The following is a 23,675-nucleotide window of genomic DNA, read 5'->3' as shown; positions in this document are numbered from 1 at the left end:
AGGAACTCAGCGGGTTGAGCAGCATCTGTGGGGGGAGAGGAATTGTTGACATTTCAGGTTTAAGAATTTAAGGGTTTATGTTTGTTGGAGCAGCTCCTGGCATGGACCAGTCCTGTTCTCATGCCACAAAACTTCAGCAATGTCTCTCTGTGTTTACAGGGATACAGCAGAGGTGGGGTAGCTGCCTCACAGCTCCAGTGAACTGGGTTCAATCCTGACCTCTGTCTCAGTCTGTGTGGAGTTTGCACGTTTTCCCTATGAGCATGTGGATTTCCCCCTGGGTGCTCTGGTTTCCTCCCACATTCTAAAGTCATGCGGGTTGGTGGGTTAATTGGCTGCTGTAAATTGTTCCCAGTGTGCAGATGAGTGGTAGGAGAATTGGTGGGCATGTGAAAGAAAATAGGTTACAGGAAAATAAATGGGATGGGGTTGGTCTGAGTGCTAGCATAAACTTGATGGGCTGAATGGTTGTTGTAAGGAAATATGAGAACATTGCCATCTTTGTTGTGTCAGAGGACTGCCCTGAAACATCGAATAAAAAAGAGAAAATGCTGAAGATACTCTAATGTTGGTGTGAGCTGTTCTGTAACAGATGAGGACAACATTAGACTCAGAGGATGCACAGTGGTCATGAGAAAAAAACAAATTTTGTCTCTTTTTAGTCTCTCAATACTGTGGTGTAATAAGATTTGGATATGACGTCACCACCTCAATTGGGTTGGCAGTCACAGCCGAGTCCCTTCTTTGCCACACCTTCTCCAGTCCGAGGACACATGAACAGACGTCACAGAGTGCAGCACTGCCACTCTCTTCATCTGCAAGGCATTTTCTCTGATGCACAAGGCTCCTGGATTTGGAAAGGGTTTAGGAAATGGGGATATCGGGGAAAGGGATGGGATTCGAAGATCGGGGTTTGTGGTAGAATGGTGGTGTAGAAGGAGTTCAGGAGGGTAATGGGTTAAAGCACAATGACTTAGTGCAAGTGAAGGCCAAGGGATTAAGGAGATGCGGCTCCCCACAATGAAACATATTAGAGTTGTCACAATAGGCTGCGAATTTTTCCCTAGAGTTAAGGAGGCTGAGAGGTGACTTTACAGAGGTTTATAAAATCATGAAGGAGCAAAGATAGTGTGAATGGCCGCAGTCTTTTTCCCCAGGTTAGGGCAGTCCAAAACTAGAAGGCATAGGTTTAAGGTGAGAGGGGAAAGATTTAAAGGGGACCTGAGGGGAAGGTTTTTCACACTGGGTGGTGGGTATATGGAATGAGCTGCCAGAGAAAGTGGTAGAGGTGCGTACATTAACAGCATTTAAAAGGCATTTGGACAGGTACACGGATAGCAAAGGTTTAGAAGGATATGGGCCAAATGCAGGCAAATGGGACCAGCTCAGTTAGGCAACTTGGTGGGCATGGACAAGTTGGGCTGAAGGGCCTGTTTGCATGCGCATGACTCTGTAACTCTATGACTTTAACATAATTTTCTCATCAAGTAATGTCAGGCTACCTGTCTCAGTTCTCTCTTTCTCCCTCCTTTCTTCAATAGCAGTGCTACATTTGATATTTGCCAATCCTCTGGAATTGTTTTAAAATTTAGGAAATGTTGGTAGAATTTAGGCAGGAGCAGTATGGACCACAACTGAGGCTTGAGGTTGGAGGGGAGCAGGGTTGGAGCTCAGAACCAATAAGGAGAAGAAGGAAGGACATAGACTGGAGCAATAAAACAACTGAGGGCGTGAGGGACATTTGGCAAAACCTGATGCCAGCTCTGCCGGTCAGTGAAAAGTGAACAACTGGAGATGCTGGAAGTTTGAAATAAAAACAGAAAATGCTGGGAAATGCTCCTTTCGTTGGTACTGATAATCCTTGTTCTATATGAATTGATCTCTGCCCAATCAAGAACCAGTTCAGCTTCCTTTTGATGGTAGAGATATAGTGGTGGCAGTCAGGCTGAAATAACTAAAGGGTCAGAGCTGCCTACCATATAGTCTGTTCCTGCTCTATATCTAGTTTATACTAACATACATGGATTTTCCCCAATCGTTTAAACTGTAGTAATCAAACCCCTTAGTTATTTCATGGACCTCTCTCAGGTCACTTTAAGTCAGTGCTGCTACATATTAAAGAAGACAAGGTCCCGAAGGCTGTGCAAATAACTGCAGGTCATTTAATTAAGATTCAGTCTTTCCTCGGCTCCTTTCCAAAGCCACTCTGTCACCCACTATGTGGGGGATTAAACCCTGGCACAGTGACAAAATTGTGACCTTCAGTTGTATCGAAGGTTTGATTAATATTGATGAATATGCTGTTATCTTTGGCTCTAGAATCATAGAACTATTTCTCTATGATGAAAAACATGATGATGCTGGAGGAACTCAGCAGGCCAGGCAGCATCCGTGGAGACAACCCGGGTCCTGACCTGAAACGTTGACTGCCTGCTTTTTTCTAAGAATGCTGCCTGGACTGCTGAGTTCCTCCAGCATCATCATGTTTTTCATCTAGATTCCAGCATCTTCAGTCCTTTGTTTCTCAACTATTTCTCTGTTAGTTCAGTGATCTGTGTACAGTATCACCCATCTGCTTTCAGTATTGCTGTCTAGAAAAGGTACATCTATTCCAATGACCTAACCAACATGTCACATATACTTATCTAATTTATTGCTGAATGTCATTGTGTGACCCACTGCTAGTTTGTCTAGAACCTCTTTGAATTTATTGCACTTCTCTACTGTTGTAAGCTTGATGTCATCTATAAGTAAAATTACCACAATCCGAAAACTACTGTCAGTTCATTAGTAGAGACAATGAGCCTAAGACTGATGCTTGGGAAAGATCACCAGGGCCACATTTCCAGATTAAACCATTGACCACAGCTTTCTAGGTAAAGAATTGGATCCAATTCCTAATTCATCTTCACTCTAAGGTGTGAACTGACTTTTTGAAATTTCCACCATTTATTATCCCAGTGACCTCCTCAAAAAAAACTCTTAAGTTTGTATGACACAACTTTTTTTAGCCAATGTGATGTTTAAACCACGGAGGGTGTAAAACACCTTTATAATCCTTCACCATTTAAGCTAGTGTTTAGGTGGATTGTGGCAATGTGACCTTCATTCAGTGCACCACTGGCCCTTTTTCTTCTTTTCCCCCTTCTGATTAATAATTTGTGTCATATCCCACGTATCTTGACTTAGACATGCCAAAATGTTAATAAAAAATTATGGGAGCATTCTCGTGAGAGGTAAAACTTTGATTCAGGATTAGCTTCGTGATCTATTTGATTCTGAGGGAAGGGTTGAATAACCCTTGACAGTGGTCCATTCATCCCTACACTTGCATTTTGTTGTGTGGAGAGAGTTGCTTTAAATTTCTGCTGTTTCAAATGATCGGAGATGTTGAAAAGGTACGCAGGCTCGAAGAGAGTAAATAATCAGGAGCAGATGCAGAGATTGGAGATCAGCAAGTGCAGAGTCTGGATCTGGAAAGGACTGTGTGAACTGACTGGAAAGTGATAAGGAGCTGCCACAGCCTTAAGGAAGTTTAACCAGGCCGGCATCTATACCTAGTAAATAAGTGGATTTATAAAGAAACTTAGGCAACGGCAGTGGAAAGAAGTGGCTAACTCTCTCAGAGTTGGCACAGATGCAAGGAACCCAACATCCTCTTTGCCTATCTGATTCAGTGATTCACTGGCTCCTGCTGAGGTTGTTCTAAGAAACAGATGAGCAGATTTGATGTCACAACTCACTCACTTATGCTTCCTGTGGGCTAAAATGAAATGCAACTCAGTGGGAAAATTGTACTGCTTACTGGAGCGTGCCCTTCCTGCCTCTCTGTGTGAGCCATGACTTTTCAAAGGTGCCTTGTGGAACTGTTAGTTTGAAGGGGGTGCTGGGAGGAGAGGAGCGTGGTGAGTGCCACTGCCGAATGTGACATCCAGGGAATGCTGGGTTCAAACATTAGCTTGTGTAATATATGGGATCATTTATCTGCACCAGGACTTTTTTTGTTGCGGTTGCTTCAGATGATGTATCATGGAATCAGTAGAAAGGCCAGACATTTACAGAACACCTTTCACATGCTTGGAATGGCCCAGCATATTTCACAGATAGAACAAAGAACATAGAAAACCTACAGCACAATTCAGGCCCTTCGGCCCACAAAGCTGTGCCGAGCATGTCCCTACCTCAGAAATTACTAGGCTTACCTATAGCCCTCTATTTTTCTCAGCTCCATGTACCTATCCAAAAGTTTCTTAGAAGAACCTATCGTATCCACCTCCACCACTGTTGCCGGCAGCCCATTCCACGCACTCACCACTCTCTGAGTAAAAAACTTACCCCTGACATCTCCTCTATACCTACTCCCCAGCACCTTAAACCTATGTCCTCTTGTGGCCACCATTTCAGCCCTGGGGAAAAGCGTCTGACTATCCACCCGATCAATGCCTCTCATCATCTTATAAACCTATATCAGGTCCCCCCTCCTCCATCGCTCCAAGGAGAAAAGGCCAGGTTCCCTCAACCTGCTTTCATAAGGCATGCCTTGCAATCCAGGCAACATCCTAGTAAATCCTCTCTGCACCTTCTCTATGGCCTCCATATCCTTCCTGTAGTGAGCTGACCAGAACTGAGCACAGTTCTCCAAGTGGGGTCTGACCAGCGTGCTATATAGCTGCAACAGTACCTCTCGGCTCCTAAATTCGATTCCCTGATTGAAGAAAGACAATACACCATATGCCTTCTTAACCACAGAGTCAACCTGCGCAGCCGCTTTGAGCGTCCTATGGACTCGGACCCCAAGATCCCTCTGATCCTCCACACTGCCAAGAGTCCTACCATTAAGACTATATTCTGCCATCATATTTAATCTACCAAAACGAACCACTTCACACTTATCTGGGTTGAACTGCATCTGCCCTTCTCAGCCCAACTTTGCATCCTATCTATGTCCCGCTGTAACCTCTGACAGCCCTCTATACTATCCACTACACATCCAACCTTTGTGTCATCTGCAAACTTACTAACCCATCCCTCCACTTCCTCATCCAGGTCGTTTATAAAAATCACAAAGAGTAAGGGTCCCAGGACAGATCCCTGATGTACACCACTGGTCACTGACCTCCATGCAGAATACGACCCTTCAACAACCACTCTTTGCCTTCTGTGGGCCAGCCAGTTCTAGATCTACATTGCAATGTCCCCTGGGATCCCATGCCTCCTTACTTTCTCAGTAAGCCTTGCATGGGGTACCTTATCAAATGCCTTGCTGAAATCCATATACACTACATCTACTGCTCTCCCTTCATCAATGTGTTTAGTCACATCCTCAAAAAATTCAATCAGGCTCATAAGGCAGGACCTGCCCTTGACAAAGCCATGCTGACTATTCCTAATCATTTTATACCTCTCCAAATGTTCATAAATCCTGCTTCTCAGGATCTTCTCCATCAGTTTACCAACCACTGAGGTAAGACTCACTGGTCTATAATATCCTGGGCTATCTCTACTCCCTTTCTTGAATAAGGGAACAACATCCGCAACCCTCCAATCTTCTGGAACCTCTCCCGTCTCCATATATGATGCAAAGATCATCGCCAGAGGCTCCGCAGTCTCCTCCCTGACCTCCCACAGCAGCCTGGGGTACATCTCATCCGGTCCCGGCGACTTATCCAACTTGATACTTTACAAAAGTTCTAGCATCTCCTCTTTCCTAATATCCACATGCTCAAGCTTTTCAGCCTGCTGTAAGTCCTCACTTACAATCCCCCAGATCTTTCTCCGTAGTGAGAAAGTACCTCCGCTATTTCTTCCGGATCCATACACACTTTCCCACTGCTGCACTTGATAAGCCCTATTCTTTCGCATCTTATCCTCTTGCTCTTCACATACTTGTAGAATGCCTTATACTCTTCCAGATCTCTAACATTACCTAGCTCTCTGTACCTTTTGTAAGCTTTTCTTTTTGACGAGATTTATTATAACCTTTGTACACCACGGTTCCTGTATCCTCTCGTGACTCCCCTTTCTCATTGGAATATGCCTATGCAGAACTCCACCCAAATATCCCCTGAATATTTGCCACATTTCTTCCATACTTTTCCCTGAGAACATCTGTTCCCAATTTAAGCTTCCAATTTCCTGCCTGAGAGTCTCATAATTCCCTTTAATCCAAGTAAACACCTTTCTAATCCGTCTGCTCCTATCTCTCTCCAATGGAGCAAAGGAGATAACAAGATCTGGGGGATTATAGTGGGGACTTGCAGCGGGCTGAAAAGCTTGAGCATGTGGATATTATATGTGGGGTCATGAGCATGTGGATATTATATGTGGGGCTGCTGTGGGAGGCGAGGGAAGAGATTGCGGAGCCTCTGACGATGATCTTTGCATCGTCAGTGGAGACGGGAGAGGTTCCAAAAGATTGGAGGGTTGTGGATGTTGTTCCCTTATTCAAGAAAGGGAGTAGGGATAGCCCAGGGAATTATAGACTGGTGAGTCTCACCTCAGTGGTTGGTAAGCTAATGGAAAAGAGAGGCAGGACTTATGAACATTTGGAAAGGTATAATATTAGGAATAGTCAGCATGTCTTTGTCAAGGGCAGGTTCTGCCTTACAAGCCTGATTGAATTTTTTGAGGATATGACTAAACACGTGGATGAAGGGAGAGCAGTAGATGCAGTGTGGATTCAGAACTGGCTGGCCCACAGAAGGCAAAGAGTGGTTGTTGAAGTCTCTGCATGGAGGTCGGTGACCAGTGGTGTACCTCAGGGATCTGTTCTGGGACCCTTGTTCTTTGTGATTTTTATAAATGACCTGGATGAGGAAGTGGAGGGGTAGGTTAGTAAATTTGCAGATTACACAAAGGTTGGGGGTGTTGTGGGTGGTTTGGAGGGCTGTCAGAGGTTACAGAGGGACATAGATAGGATGCAAAGTTGGGCTGAGAAGTGGCAGATGGAGTTCAACCCAGAAAGGTGTGAAGTGGTTCATTTTGGTAGATCAAATATGATGGCAGAATATAGTCTTAATGGTAGGACTCTTGGCAGTGTGGAGGATCAGAGGGATCTTGGGGTCCGAGTCCATAGGACGCTCAAAGCGGCTGCGCAGGTTGACTCTGTGGTTAAGAAGGCATATGGTGTATTGTCCTTCATCAATCGTGGAATTGAATTTAGGAGCCAAGAGGTATTGTTGCAGCTATATAGGGCCCTGATCAGACCCCACTTGGAGTACTGTGCTCAGTTCTGGTCACCTCACTATACAGGACGTGGAAGCCATAGAAAGGGTACAGAGGAGATTTACAAGGATGCTGCCTGGATTGAAGAGCATGCCTTATGAAAGTAGTTTGAGGGAACTCGGCCTTTTCTCCTTGGAGCAATGGAGGATGAGGGGGATTTGATAGAGGTATATAATATAAGAGGTATTGATCGGGTAGATAGTCAGAGGCTTTTCCCCAGGGCTGAAATGGTGGCCACAAGAGGACATAGGTTTAAGGTGCTGGGGAGTAGGTTATAGAGGAGATGTCAGGGGTAAGTTTTTTACTCAGAGAGTGGTGAGTGCGTGGAATGGGCTGCCGGCAACAGTGGTGGAGGCGGATACGATGGGGTCTTTTAAGAGACTGTTAGGTAGGTACATGGAGCTGAGAAAAATAGAGGGCTATGGGTAAGCCTAGTAATTTCTGAGGTAGGGACATGATCGGCACAGCTTTGTGGGCTGAAGGGCCTGAATTGTGCTCTAGTTTTTCTATGTTCTATTTTTCTAATTATGATCACTATCTCCAAAATGCTCTCCCACTGAGAGATCTGACACCTGACCAGGTTCATTTCTCAATACCAAATCAAGCACAGCCTCTCCTCTTGTAGGCTTATCTACATATTGTGTCAAGAATCCTTCCTGAACACACTTAAATTCTACCCCATCTACACCCCTTACTATATGGAGATGCCAATCAATATTTGGGAAATTAAAACCTCCCATCACATCAACTCTGTTCTTATCACATCTTTCTAGGATCTGCTTCCCTATCTGCTCCTCGATATCCCTGTTACTATTGGGCGGCCTATAATAAACACCCAGTAAAGTTATTGACCCTTTCCTGTTCCTAACCTCCACCCACAGAGACTCCGTAGACAGTCCCTCCATGATGTCCACCTTTTCTGCAGCCGTGACACTATCTCTGATCAACAGTGCCACTCCCCCACCTCTTTTGCCTCCTTCCCTGTCCTTTCTGAAACATCTAATACCCGGCACTTGAAGTAACCATTCCAGTCCCTGAGCCACCCAAGTCTCTGTAATGGCCACCACATCATACCTCCAAGTATTTATCCATGCTCTAAGCTCATCCGCCTTGTTCACAATACTCCTTGCATTAAAATAGACACATCTCAAACCAGTCTGAGCACGTCCCTTCTCTGTCACTTGCCTATCCTCCCTCTCGTACCTACTACTAGCTTTCTCTATTTGAGAGCCAAACACCTCTTCCCCAGTCTCTCCAGTTCAGATCCCACTCCCCAACAGTACTAGTTTAAATTCTCCCCAGTAGCCTTAGCAAACCTCCCCGCCAGGATATTGGTTGCCCTGGGATTCAAGTGCAACCCGTCCTCTTTGTACAGGTCATACCTGCCCCAAAAGAGGCCCCAATGATCCAGAAAAATGAATCCCTGCCCCTTACTCCAATCCCTCAGCCATGCATTTAACCTCCACCTCATTCTATTCCTATACTCACTGTCGCGTGGCACAGGCAGTAATCCTGAAATTACTACCTTTGAGGTCCTGTTTCTCAACTTCCTTCCTAACTCCCTATAGTCTTTTTTCAGGACCTCATCCCTCTTCCTACCTATGTCATTGGTACTGATATGTACCACAACCTCTGGCTGTTCTCCCTCGCCCTGCAGGATATCTTGGACGCGATCTGAACCATCCCGGACCCTGGCACCTAGGAGGCAAACTACCTTCCGTGTTTCTTTCCTGCGTCCACAGATTTTTTCCTGTGTCCACAGATAATGATTTATGTTTGTATGGAGACAATGGCAGATAATTTGCATAGAGCATGGTCCAACAAACAACAGTGATAGTGACTAAACAATATGTTCCAGTGAGGTTGGTTGAAGAATAACTATTGGTTCAGAAATATTGCCAAGGGATGATCTGCATCCACCAGAAAGACTAGATGGAGTTTCAGTTGACACCTCAACTGAACGGCAGTGCCTCTATCAATCCAACACTCCCTTGTCGCTGTGTTAGGAATATCGTTCTAGATTTTGTGCTCAGTTTCTAGAGTGAGCTATGAATGCACAAACTTGACTCAGAAGTGAGAGTCTTAGCAGTGAGCCACAGCTGATTCACTTGCTGGTTGGTGAGTGAAACATATTCAGGTATGGGGAAGCCCACTTATGATGTATTGCACTCAGCCAAGAACATCTAAGGTAGAACAGAGAGATTATTGGGAAGGGAGGATTGCAGCACCGTGTCATTGTAACCTGAAGCTTTATGTCTTGTGTTTTCAACAGCTTTCTTTCGGTCAATGCGGAATTTTGACTCCATAGATCCTCAATTTACCATCCGTAGAAAAATGGAGCAGATGAGAGAGGAAAAAGAACATATAGAACAACTCCGGGAGGTGAGGTGCTGATGCTTCTGCATCTAACAGAATTTTGGTCAAGCTATGAAGCAGTGATGTGCATATGTACTAAGATGAAGTCAAGTCAAGTTTATTGTCATGTGTACAGGTACAGAGGAAAAACTTGCTTGCAGCAGCATCACATGCACATAGCTTCAGACAACATACAGAATATAATTAGACATAAATTAGACAAGACAGTGAAGAGGGAAAAAAAACTGCAAAAACAAGACCTTAGTTCCAAAAAAAACACAATCAGAGATAAGATCATAGTAGTGCAAGAGGTGGTCCATAGTGTTCCGTTGCTGAGATAGGGTTAGGGTCATGCAGGTCGGTTCAAGAACCTGATGGTTGTAGGAAAGTAGCTGTTCCTGAACCCAGTTTGTGGGATTTCAGGCTTCTGTACCTCCTGCCCGACGGTAGCAGCGAGAAAAGGACGTGACCCGGATGGTGGGGATCCTTGATGATAGATGCCGTCTTGAAGCAGCGCCTCCTGTATATGCTGTCAGTGGTGGGGAGGGCTGTACCCGTGATGGACCGGGCTGTGTCCACTACTCTCTGCAGCCTCTGGCATTTCTATGCGTTGGAATTGCCGTACCAGGCCATGAATCAACCAGTCAGGATACTTTCAACAGTGCATCTGTAGAGTGCCAAATCCCCTTAAGCTTCTAAGAAAGTAGAGACTCTGGCACGCCTTCTTCATGATTGCATCCTCGTGACAACACATCAGTGATATGTTCCAGCTTTGAAATGTAAAATGCAGACTTCTACTATCAAAAATACGGTAAAGAAAATAAAGTGCTTGAAACGTTATATGTAAACTTACCAGTCACCTCTTTTGTATTGGATGATCCATCAACACCATCACTTTGATGTGCCGGAATATCTAGTCAGAGAGCCCACGGTCATAGGTGAGACCAGATAATACATCATGTACTGAAAATATTATGTAAGTATCTATTATGATCATCCTCAGTCTGGGCAAGATCTTTGATTGTTGTCAGGATGAATGGTCTCGACCCAAAATGTCGACTTTCCATTTCCCTCCACAGATGCTGCCTGATCCACTGAGTTCCTCCAGGATCTAGTGAGTTACTCAAGGTCTTTAATTGTGGCTGATCCATATCCTGTCCTTCTGCAGTCTTCTGTGTTCCACCTAGAGCAGGACCACTCGAACAAAGTGGACCTTCTGTAATCTGTTGGGGCTGAACCATCTGCAGTTAGTGTTAACTGAGACTGAGCACAAGGCAGGACCGCAGTTGGATTTTTCAGTTGGTGTGGCTCAGTTCCTGCAGTTTGATTCTTGAGGCAGCTTTGAGGAGTACGTCCATGCAGATAAAATGTTATTTATCCGTCTTCAGCACTGGGTTTTCTGGATATTGGAAGTCTATGGTGTACGTACCTTCATTGTTTTAAATTTAAGCCAAGTGTTTCCCACAGATCTAACTTAATCTTGTTCAACAGAACATTGAAACCAGACTGAAAATTAATCTGCCAGAAGAAATCGGAGCAGCCTTGATGGATGGAGTGGTTCTGTGTCATTTAGTCAATCAGATCCGGCCAAGATCCGTGCTCAGTATACATGTACCGTCACCTGCAGTGGTAAGCCCTCCGTTTATGGAGAACAGCCACCTGTATTTAGTTTGGGTTAAAGTCTTTGTTGTATGCAGCCTGTATGATGATGGTGTGCATTGGGTGTATTGTTTCTTATTAATAGTCTGTTGTTAGTGAGGAATCAAACAATATGGAATTTTGGGAATCCAGGCACTAGTTTTCATGTTTTCTCTGCTGAAATAAGGAGTTGTTAATACTTTAGGAAGACAGTTGTCCGTGGTCCAACTAATTTGTCTTCTGTCAACCTGACCGTCCTCTGTTCAGCAATAATGGAGTTATTGACTAACCAAAGCAGCCTCCCCTGTCACAGCAGACTCACACATGAGGCAAGGAAAGCCCCAGTAGTGGGGAGCTTTAGCAACCTGAAGTTCAAAGCCATATGTTACTCCCAAGCATGTTCTATGTACCACACATGTAAGTCATTTCGGATTACTAGAACACTGTGTCCCCAAATGTTTTCCAAGGATTATGAAGCTGTAGAAGAGTGGACCTATTCAGTTCTTCCTCTTCATGGCCATCACTTATCTCCAGCTTTGTTCATGCAGCTCATAGAACAATACAGCACAATACAGGCCCTTCGGCCCACCATGTTGTGCCGCCCTTCAAACCACACCTAAGACTATCTAACCCCTTCCTCCCACATATCCCTCTATTTTAAATTCCTCCATATGCCTATCTAACAATCTCTTGAACTTGACCAATGTATCAACCTCCACCGCCACCCCAGGCAGCGCATTCAATGCACCAACCACTCTCTGGGTGAAAAACCTCCCTCTGATGTCTCCCTTGAACTTCCCACCCATTATCTTAAAGCCATGTCCTCTTGTTTTGAGCATTGGTGCCCTGGGAAAGAGGCACTGGCTGTCCACTCTATCTATTCCTCTTAATATCTTGTATACCTCTATCATGTCTCCCCTCATCCTCCTTCTCTCCAATGAGTAAAGCCCTAGCTCCTTTAGTCTGTCCTCATAATCCATACTCTCCAATGCAGGCAGCATCCTGGTAAATCTCCTCTGCACCCTTTCCAACGCCTCCACATCCTTCCTATAATGAGGCGACCAGATCATACTTTTGCAAACTGTATCGTATGTTCAATGAAGAAAGAAGGAAGTACATTTACAGTGGCTTTATATTCTTCAATAGCAAACTGTGCTCCACAGCCAATATGTCACTTTAAAAAGAGTAGTCATTGTTACTTGATTAATTTGCACACTACAAGATCCTAAGTGAGATAAATAGCCAGCTGGTAATGTTTAAGGGATGCCATTGAATATCTATCTTCCTTTCATTATTCCAAGAACTCCCTTCCATTCATCTGAGCTATCAAACTGGCCCTTGCTTCATGTTGCATCCAGTAGATAACATCTCAGACAGTGCAATTCCCTCAGTGCCGCAGTAGAGTGTCAGCTGACATTAGATGCTCAACTTCTGCTGGACAATTAAACCCTGGGCTTCCTACCTTGGTACTCTTTCAACTCTTTGTGCCCAGAGGGAGAGAGGACTCTCTAGGCCTGTGTGATGCTGATATCTTGGGCATCTCTGCGGCTGAGACTCGTTATTGTATAATCATTGAGTTATTGTGGTAAGCAGCACGTGCCCAAGGCATCCACAAGGCAGGGTACAATTCGAGCAATTACTTTTGAAAAAGGAATCTTTAAAATGGTCATGAACTTGTCTTACAGCCTAAACTAAGCATGGCAAAATGCAGGAGAAATGTGGAAAACTTCCTCGAAGCTTGCAGGAAAATTGGAGTACCCGAGGTAATTTCAAGAGTTGTTTGTAATTCAGCACCTTTCCTTGGGTGATTGGTTGGGATGATGACAGGCACGAGCTCAACAGTTTTAGACAAATAAACTTGGAAGAATGGCAGCTTCGAAAAGAAATTAAGTGGAAGCAAATTTCATATTGTCAATATTATTAAATGATAACAAAATCCATTTATTAAGTGCCTCAAAAGCTCTTGAGTGAACAAGAGTAAGTGTCCTTGCTTCATTCCAGCCCGACCTGAGTTTTTCCTGTGTATACTCTGAAGAGAGGGCTGTGAATCTTCAGGGGTTTCATTTCACAAGTCATGACATTGCTGTCACTGAAATGTTAACTACTGATCTGTAAGATTTGGTTAAAGAAAAATGCTGTGCAAACATGTTCCACATTGCAAACAGTATTGGACGAGGTTGAGTAGTGATACCGAATTTGTAGGTGGTCTCTTAACTAAATTTTCATTCTGTCATCTCATGATATTCTGAAGGAAACTCAGGTAAGGCAGAGTAGTGAATTCAAGGTAAAACATTTATTGAATGTTGATCAGGCTGAAGGGACCAACCATGCCTATTCCTTTGATGTGACCTACCAATTGGAAATCAGTAAAATAATGTTGAAAATTAGATTGCCAAGAGGAGCTTTATTCCTAACTGTCAGCTTTTTTCTTCTATTGCACATTATTTGAGTTCTTAAGATGGTTTTTTGTTCATTGGAACAGTCAAACTCAAAGATGAGTTTATTATCTTATGCACAAATACATGTATGCACAGGTGTAATGCAAAACTTACTTGCAGCAACATCACAGGCACATAGCATCATTTAAACAGCATTCACAAAAAAAACGTAAATTAAGCATAAACAGCTTTTACAAGAAAGAACAATTAGAACAAAAAAAGGTCCATTTTAGTGCAAAGTGATCAAAGTGGTCATAGTGTTGTTAAGCTGTAGTGTTTAGCATTGTGCCAGTTGGTTCAAGAATTGAATGGTTAAAGGGAAGTAGCTGTTCTTGAACCTGGTGGTGTGGGACTTCAGGCTTCTGTACCTCCTGCCTGACAGTAGCTGCGAGAAGATGGTGGGGATCTTTGAACAGTTAGCTATGGCAGTGTGTTCCACTTGTACTCTGAGAGTCTTCATAGGTTTAGCTGCAACTTCATTGTAGGGAGGCAGGGATTATGGATTGTGTTCAATGGCTTCCTCATTCCAACGTTCGTGATCAAAACAAATAACTTCAGGTCAAAGTGGGAGGATTAAAGGTTTCAAAGAACTGCTAGCTGCTTGCTTCTGTGTGTTACTGTCAGTTTTCACCGTGTGAAGGGTTAGTTCAATGGGTGTTGTCCCTCTTCGTTCTCGTAGAACATAAGACAAAGGAGCAGAATTAGGCCATTTAGCCCATCGAGTCTGCTCCACCATTCAATCATGGCTGATTTATTTTTCCATCTCAACCCCATTCTCCTGCTTTCTCCCTATAACCTTTGACACCCTTACTAATCAAGAACGTATCAATCTCTGCTTTAAATACACCCAATAACTTGCCCTCCACGGCTGTCTGTGGCAATGGATTCCACAGATTCACCAGAGAAATTCCTCCTCATCTCTGTTCTAAAGGGATGTCCTTCTATTCTGAGGCTGTGCCCTCTGGTCCTTGCCTCTTCCACTACTGGAAACGTTCTCTGCACGTCCACTCTATCCAGGCCTTTCAGTATTCGGTCGGTTTCAATGAGATACCCCTCATCCTTCTAAACTGCAGCGGGTACAGGCCCAGAGCCATCAAACGCTCCTCATATGTTAACCCTTTCATTCCTGGGATCATTCTCGTAAACCTCCTCTGGACCATCTCCAATGCCAGCGCATCCTTCCTTAGATACGGGGGCCTAAAACTGCTCAGAATACTCCAAATGTGGTCTGACAAATGCCTTATAAACCTCAGCATTACATCTTTTTATCTTCTTGTCTTCTTGAAACAAATGCTAACATTGCATTTGCCTTCCTTATTACCGATTCAACCTGCAAGTTAACCTTTAGGGAATTCTGCACTAGGACTCCCAAGTCCCTTTGCACCTCTGATTTCTGAATTCACTCCTCGTTTAGAAAATAGTCTATGCCTTTATTCCTTCTACCAAAGTACATGACCATACATTTCCCTGCACTGTATTCCATCTGCTACTTCTTTGCCCATTCTTCCAACCTGTCCAAATCCTTCTGCAGACTCCCTGCTTCCTCAACACTACCTGCCCCTCCACCTATCTTTGCATCATCTGTAAACTTTGCCACAAAGCACTGAATTCCATCATCTGAATCATTGACATATAACATGAAAAGTAGTGGACCCGACACCAATCCCTGTGGAACACCACTAGTCACCAGCAGCCAACCAGAAAAGGCCCCCTTTATTCCCACTCTTTGTATTCTGCCACTCAGCCAATCTTCTATCCATGCTAGTATCTTTCCTGTAATACCATGGGCTCCTATCTTGTTTAGCAGCCTCATGTGCGGCACCTTGTCAAAAGCCTTCTGAAAATCCAAGTAAACAATATCCACTGACTTTCCTTTGTCTATCCTGCTTGTTACTTCCTCAGAATTGAAGGGACCATTGTACAGGTGTGAACTTTCATGGTAAATGTCAATAGGCTGCAGAGCTTGGCTTAGCTTTAACTTGTGTTAATAAGTAGTTCCAACTAGAATTACTGGATAAGAGAAGCTTATCTTCCCCCTCTGTCATAGGTCATTAGCGTAAACATGTTTTAAATTCCTGGGATGTATGTGTCTTCAGCAATGCGGAGCTGTGCTTAAGAATGAGTTAGTGGGCCACCATCTAGACCCCCTGCTGTCCATGTAGTGGAGCTAGTCCCAACGTGGGGTTAGGTAGCCTGTTCCAGGATTGTGACTCAGTGATGGTGAAGCTGTGTAAAAGTATGTTGCCGGGCTCAAAAGAGAAGTGATAATATTGCAATGCGCCATGTTGTTCTGATTTAGGGAGGCTAACTCCTTGCTGCTGGAGTATCTGAAGTGCACTCTGTGGAATAGCATACAGTGAAGCTCACAGTGAAGGAATGTTCAAGTGTGTTAGCAAAATACATCTACAACTGGCAGTACAATCCATTGCAGATTGCAAGAGAATGCGGCCCTCCCACCCCTGGGATTTAATATTCAACAAGTACGTATAGTCTGGCCAGTCATGCACCATTAGATGCTGAGACCATTTAAATTACTAAGGCTGCAGAAGGATCTACATCAGATTCAAATGCATAAAATCCTCTCTAACCCTTCCACCATGCTGGCTAGAGTTATCCCAATGAAGGACCACCCATGAGACCACCTTCCTCGGTACACCTTAGACTCATTATATAACTGATAGGGGTGCACTGTTGCTTCTGTACAGATTAGAACAGGTTACTATATAAAAAAAATCTTTGTGATAAGAACTTGTTGTAATATCTGCTCATGGTGTTGGATAACTTCATTTTTTTCAATGTACCTATTAAAATAAAGTCATCCCAGCTGTCATAACTTCATTCCGCACAGAGCTGCACTTCCTCTCAACTCTGTAGTTACAAATGCCAAATCGAACTGTTAAACATCATATTTATTTGATGCTCCCCATCCCTATGGTGATGAGAAGTGGAACTCTGTTTCCCATTATAACATTTCCTTCCATTCAAATTGTAGCAGAGCCAATGCTTTTAAAATGGAAGCCATGAGAGCTATATTCTTGTTTGTTCTTGTGAGGTGCCTATCACTGAGGTTGCTTGTCATTTACAGCCTGTCCCTCATTGTCCTGGAAGACTGGCAACAAGTGAGCAATGTGCTTGGCCAGTCCAAAGGGCAGTTAAGTGCCAGCATTGTTGCTATGGGGGTGGAAGCACATAGAGGGGAGATCACCACAGTGGCAGGTTTATTTCTCCAGAGATCTCCCACCACTCACTCAGTTAAGCGGGTCCTTGCTGGTCACCATCTTGACCTCCTGCAGATCCTCTACCAAGACATATTTCCACTGTTCCTCCTGGGCTCCAGCTACTGAACTTCCTACCCTATTGCCACTCCTCAAGTTCTGTCCTATCTTCCCACTTTCACATTACAATTGCCCAGAATACAGCTACCCACATTCCATTCAGCATTAAATTCCAATCCCACATTATATTGAATCCCCCATCCTTGCTGATCTCCAAATACCTTAAATAGAAATTTCTTATCCTCTTTTAAATTCCTCCATTACCTGGTCCACCCAGTCTTCTGTAACCTTGCTTTCAACCTCCTCCTGTCCACCATCTACTGATGTATAAAATCTGTTTCGCCCCAATCCTTTGGAAAGTGCCATGGATTTCTTTTGCAACCATGAAGATACTACATAAGTGGACTTTTACCTTGTAGGCTGTGGGTTGTGCGTACACACACTCTTGGCTGGAAGCGATATATTTCCTGCAGTCGGTGGGACATTTGACAGCACGTGTGTTAAAAGTTGTTTCACAAAGAGGGCCGGGATCCCAAGGGTAAAATTCCAGTGGGATTTGCCTTGAATTTGATGTCAGCAAGTCATTGCTTTACCGATTGAGTTGCTTCCAATTCCTATTCTCTGAGCGGATAGAAATAATTAATATTGGATGACTGCCTCTTGTGAAAGAGTTTGGCATTTCTTCAAAGAATTGTGCTCAAGGAAAAGATTGTTTTGATCTGAGATGGGAAAAGCTGCCTCGACCTGGTTGCTGCATTTCATGCTTTCCAACCATTCATGTTATAAGGTGGGAGGGATTTTTAGGATAGAGTTGAAAGACCTTCTGAGTTGGTCCCACCATCTACAATTGCACTTGCATCCCTTACACCTGTACCCATCTGGTCTGGATGCAGTGATCAAAACATGCCAGACTCAGTCTTCAGCAGCACACTGAGGAAGCCCTGTGTCCAAACTGCCCAGGAAACAGTGACAGCTGGTAAAGCCCTCCCAAGGTTTAACCGCCTATGACTAAATTTTATTCAGAGATATTTACAAGTTATGAAATTAAGGTCAACTATTTGAAGAAATTAAAAGTATTTAACCATTTTAAAAAATTAACTAAATGTACTGAAGTATGTATTGAACATCCCATTATATGAAGGATGTGGAGGCTTTGGAAAGGGTGCAGAAGAGGTTTACCAGGATGCTGCCTAGTTTAGATGGTATGAGCTATAAGGAGAGGTTGGACAGGCTTGGGTTGTTTTCTCTGGAGCATGGGAGGCTGAAGGGGAGACCTGATAGGTGTTTATGAAATTATGAGAGGCATAGATAAAGTAGACAGTTGGTACCTTTTTCTTTAATACTAAAGGACATGCTTTTAAGGTGAGAAGGGGTAAGTTCAAAGTGGATGTGTGGGCAAGTTATTTACTCAGAGTGGTGGGTGCCCGGAAGGCACTGTCAGGGGTGATGGAGGCAAATATGATAAAGATGTTGAAGAGGTCTTAGGCACATGAAAATGCAGAAAATGGAGGGATATGGACCATGTGCAGGCAGAGGGGATTAGTTTAGTTAGGTGTTTAATTACTAGTTAAATTAGTTTGGTACAACATCTGGGCCAAATGGCCTGTTCCTGTGCTATGAAAACACATAATTAACATTAAACAAAATAGTTTTAAAAAGTAGACTGGACTTCCTGTTGGCCGCTGATCTACAGCCCTTTGATCCCCGTTGATGTCAGTGGGGCTCAGACCCTACACGGGGTCTGGACCAATTCTCCAGCATAATGCTGGGCATCTCAGTAAAACTGGGCTCCAAATCTGTGACTTCTGCTTTTGATAGCACACTCCATTCAGAATAGCCAGTACTGCCCACTGAGCCATGGTCCATGTTTTTCACACTCAGACATTTCAGCCTTTAATTATCAGTGGAAGTTAAATGCCTTATTTCTTCTTTCTGCAGTTTCATGTCCTTTTGCATAATTTTGTCTTACAATGAGACAGTAATGTAGATTACCTGAAGTAGATAGTCTGTTGTATTCCTTCCTGTTAGAAACACAAAAAGATGCAGTAAACAAACTGTGTGTAACGTATTTTAATTGATTATTGGCTTGGCTTGGCTGTGTGGATTCAGAATTGGCTTGCCTGTAGAAAGCAGAGGGTTGTGGTGGAGGGATTGCATTCGGATTGGAGGGCTGTGACTAGTGGTGTCCCACAGGGATCGGTTCTGGGACCTCTAGTTTTTGTGACATTTATTAATGACTTAGATGAGGGGCTGGAAGGGTGGGTTAGCAAGTTTGCAGATGACACAAAGATGGGTGGTGTTGTGGATAGTGTGGAGGGCTGTCGAAGCTTACAGAGGGATATTGATAGGATGCAGAGCTGGGCTGACAAGTGGCAGATGGAGTTCAATCTGGAGAAGTGTGAGGTGGTACACTTTGGAAGGACAAACTCCAAGGCGGAGTACACAGTAAATGGCAGGATTCTGGGCAGTGTGGAGGAGCGGAGGGATCTGGGGGTTCATATCCACAGATCACTGAAAGTTGCCTCACAGGTGGATGGGGTAGTTAAGAAAGCTTATGGGGTGTTAGCTTTCATAAGTCGTGGGATCGAGTTTAAGAGCCATGAAGTAATGATGCAGCTTTACAAAACTCTGGTTAGACCACACTTAGAGTACTGTGTCCAGTTCTGGTCGCCTCATTATAGGAAGGATGTGGAGGCATTGGAGAGGGTGCAGAGGAGATTTACCAGGATGCTGCCTGGATTATGGATTATGAGGAGAGACTAAAGGAGCTAGGGCTTTACTCATTGGAGAGAAGGAGGATGAGGGGAGACATGATAGAGGTATACAAAATATTAAGAGGAATAGATAGAGTGGACAGCCAGTGCCTCTTTCCCAGGGCACCAATGCTCAATACAAGAGAGCATGGCTTTAAGGTAATGGGTGGCAAGTTCAAGGGAAATGTCAGAGGGAGGTTTTTCACCCAGAGAGTGGTTGGTGCATGGAATGCGCTGCCTGGGGTGGTGGTGGAGGGCTGATACATTGGTCAAGTTCAAGAGATTGTTAGATAAGCATATGGAGGGATTTAAGATAGAGGGACATGCGGGAGGAAGGGGTTAGATAGTCTTAGGTGTGGTTTGAAGGTCGGCACAACATGGTGGGCTGAAGGGCCTGTATTGTGCTGTATTGTTCTATGGTTCTATGGTTGGAGGTGTAAAGCCCAGCGATGTACTGTGACATTGGCTCAGTGGCATGGGGTGTTTATATGAGGTGATTGTAGGGGACACAGGCAGTTGTATAGTAAGTGGGCCTGAATTCTAATATCTCCAAACCACATGCTGGGGAGAAGACCACTGACAGTGTGTTGTGGAGGCGGAGACTGATGGCACTGTTGAAATTATTCAAAGGAGTCCATTGATGGTGGCAGAGAAATTAATTCTTTTGACGGTAGTAATCCAGAGTGGGGGTGGGGAACCAAGAAACTGAGAGCAAAACCATTGAGAATGGACATTTTTACATGAAGATAGGAAAAAAAATAGATGTGGACGTTGCTTTAATTTCAAGACTGAGCTTGACATATTTGTGATAGGTAAGGGAAAAATAGTCCAATGGATTCAGCTGTGATCTCACTGAATGGCAGATGCAACTCAAGAGCCTGACCAACCTCTTGTTCTGATGTTCCTCAGTAATGAATCAATGTTGAAATATTTAAAATCATATTTGGAATAACTTCCTTTTAATTCTTTCTCATTTATAACTGTTTTTAAACTGTGTATGCTTCAAACTGCAGAGAAAGACTCTGACCATTAATCTGTAATTGACAAAATTGCATGGTCAGTTTACGTGAGAAAAGTGTAATGGCATAATACTAGACATATTATCTTAAAGTGAGAGTGGATTTCAGCTCTGATGTTCTGGTCTTGTTACTCTCCTCCTCCCATTGAAGCAAGCTTCACCAGACTACGATTGGTCACAGGCAGTTGTGTTCAACGGCATAACTGCAACACCTAAACACAGAAGTTTCAGCTCACCAAATCAAAGATGAAGGAGTTTTGGGTGTCTTGGATTTTTCTTTTGTTTGAATGGATGTGATGTTTGGTATGGGATTGTTATTTTTCTCTATATTTGATCAGTTCTGCCCCGCCCTGCCCCAAATCCTCCACAGCCCCATCACCATGTTGCCTGAATGGTGTGTGCAGGAAAACCTCTTTCTGATTTTAATAGTAGCCTTTTTCTGTGAAAGGTGAAGAATATCTTCTGAACGAACTCACTCACCTGTCCTGACACTGTTTCTTCAGCATTTCTAAAGAACATAAATCCGATTTTGAACGATTCAATTTTGAGACACAGGTTGTTTCTGGTCCTGTGACATTTTCACCTCATTTCAGGGTTTGAATTTGTGTAAAAACCTTTGATCTCTATTAAACTGTGCAGCAAGCAGCTTTCATGAAGCGAGACTGTTAATGATTCACAGGTTTGTATATTACATATATCAATTACCAATGAGTTTATGATGAGATAATTAACAGTGTAGGACAAATGGCTGAAACTTGCTCCAAGCCTTGGGTTGTACCATAAATGTGAAGTGTCATGATTGTAACCAAGGGCACATTTTGATGGGTCTCTCGAAAAGGACATGAGACTATGTTTACCTTTTTATTGTTCTCTTCCCAAAGCAACACTAAAGGGAACAAGGGCTTTATTCCATTTCCCATGTATGTTTTCTTCTGTTCCATAGTAAAGTGACTTAGAAAGAGATCCAAATCTAGCTGCACTTCCAGCTTTAGCCAGAGCAGGTCTGGCACTGCGAAGGCTCTCTGGGACAGTGCAAGGTTTTGTATACATCAAGTGTGGCTGATGTGAAAGTGACTTCAAAGTGGGCCCATGCAACAATTCTATCTCAGCAGCCTAATCTTCTGTATATGCTTGTTCTGTAGGAGCAATCTGTCCAATATACCTGATTGCATATTAGCTACAAAAAGGGTCCACGTTAGCAAGTTTTGTCTGTGGGAGAACAAGAGTCAGTGGGATTATTTTGGAAAGGCTGAAAGGGCAGTTAAGGTTGGGAGGAAGAGAAGATGAAGAAGGGATGGAGAATTATTGAGGAAAAGGTAACCCAGGGAAATATTGCACTCCAGGCAAAAGAACTTGTTGTATGGCCACGGTCAGATGGCACCTTACACCATTAGCTTTGGATCATCCACTTCACGGAACCTTGCTGGGCTTAGAGTTTTCTATGCAAGGGCAAATTCTATAAGCTTTTTGTATTTCTTTAGAATCTAATCCCTGCCTTAGACTGTGCTCACAAATCAGACAGCCTTTATTCGTGTACCGCACAAATTATCTGACCACTGGGTTAAGTTATAGTCTTAAAACTCTCTCCTGGCCACTTGTAATTCCGTGAATGTCAGTTTAAAGAGTGAGGCCCATGTTTGCACAGCCCAGTGATTGAGTGGAATTTAATATGCATGAAGAAAGGAGTGCCTCAAAAGAGTGTTTGACTGAGACTGCATCAGATGAGTAGTTTCTACAGTGCCCCCCCATCCATAGTTGCTTACATGGGGCACCTGCATCAGCGTAGCTTGGTTGTGCCTTGATCTGATGATTTAAGACACTGGCAGCCAGATGTGCTATAAATCTCAATGTGCCTGGCTCCACATCTTTCTTAAATCTATGTAGCAGCTTCTTGTCTAGAGAGAACAAAGCTTTTTCTTCCCTCCAGACCTCTTGGGTTTCCTCCTGTGTGTTGTGTTGAGAAAGGTGTCCAATGCATTGTGCACATTGGTCATATTTGGAATTGTAGAAAGCATCACTGCCCTGGCCCTAAGCCAGGAGTCTGCCATTTCAGCACCCGCATTTTGTATTGTCTGCAAAGTGGGACACATTGGCTGTACCAAATGTTAAGATACTGGCATTGCTGCAAAGTGTGATGGCTTTTGGCTTGGTAGCTTTTTTTTGAATGGAATATGCAGCACCCTGTGATACCTACTCCCATTCAGCTGTTAGGAAGCAGTCGACCCTGACTCACTGTAATACTCTGTCGGTCTCAGCAGACTTTGAATATTCACTAAATTGTTCTTCATTAGTAATTGTTCAATCCGTTCTTCACAGCACACCAGTCCCAGCTGCAGCCAGTGCCTCTCTTCAGCTGCCCACCGGGAGCTGCCTGGGATGCCTGCACTCTGCCTCACCTCTGTATCGCTGTCAACATACTGGTGGTTAGATGGCCATGGGTTTGAATTCAAGTGGCTCAGTGGGAGTGCAGCGGGGTGCAGTACACTACCCAGTGTAATGCTTGCTGTATAATCTCAGAAATACATCTGTTGTGCAATCTGGACCGGTCCCAGAAGCAGTCTATTTGATGTAGAGCCCACTGGTAATTGACTGGTCCAGAATGTGCTGCAGACTTGACTGGGTGTACACTGTACGTACAGAGAACGTCTTTTCAGTTGGAGGATAAAACAGTACTTCCAATGCAAAAACAAAATGCAGAGAGAGCCTCATTGTTTTTACCACAAAATTATATCTAAACCACATTCCTCTGTTATTTTTGAACAAAATTCCTGCATGTGACTTTGGGTTGAAACTATTTCCCTTCAATGCACCATACCTGTGAGAATCAAGAGGTTTGGCTCATCAGTACCCAGACTGTCAGAGAGCTGGGATGTCTGATAGATGAGCCATCTATAGACATATGAGCTTGTTGCTCGCTTCTTTCCTGCTTCTCTCCCAGCTGCCATGCATCTAATGGCTTTAATGTGGTACAGCA

The 23,675-nt window shown here is 43.8% G+C and overlaps 1 protein-coding gene across 6 annotated transcripts in view; it reads left to right on the top strand.

The window, feature by feature from the left end:
• The window catches only part of lrch1 (leucine-rich repeats and calponin homology (CH) domain containing 1), a 216,625-nt gene that overhangs the window by 186,450 nt on the left and 6,500 nt on the right, over positions 1-23,675 (top strand). For all 6 annotated transcript variants that reach the window (XR_007956127.1, XR_007956128.1, XR_007956126.1 and 3 more), the window contains 3 exons: positions 9,497-9,606; positions 11,071-11,208; positions 12,903-12,980. Coding sequence is in view for 3 of the 6 variants with exons in the window: in XM_052013271.1 (XP_051869231.1) it covers positions 9,497-9,606; positions 11,071-11,208; positions 12,903-12,980 (326 nt within the window). In the remaining 3 variants the exon portion in view is untranslated. The remainder of the gene's footprint in view (positions 1-9,496; positions 9,607-11,070; positions 11,209-12,902; positions 12,981-23,675) is intronic.

Source organism: Pristis pectinata, chromosome 4 (genome assembly GCF_009764475.1).
Source record: "Pristis pectinata isolate sPriPec2 chromosome 4, sPriPec2.1.pri, whole genome shotgun sequence".
In the NCBI taxonomy this organism is placed as follows: Eukaryota; Metazoa; Chordata; class Chondrichthyes; order Rhinopristiformes; family Pristidae; genus Pristis; species Pristis pectinata.
Note: the sequence above shows the minus strand (reverse complement) of the source record. Positions and strands in the feature narration are given on the sequence as shown.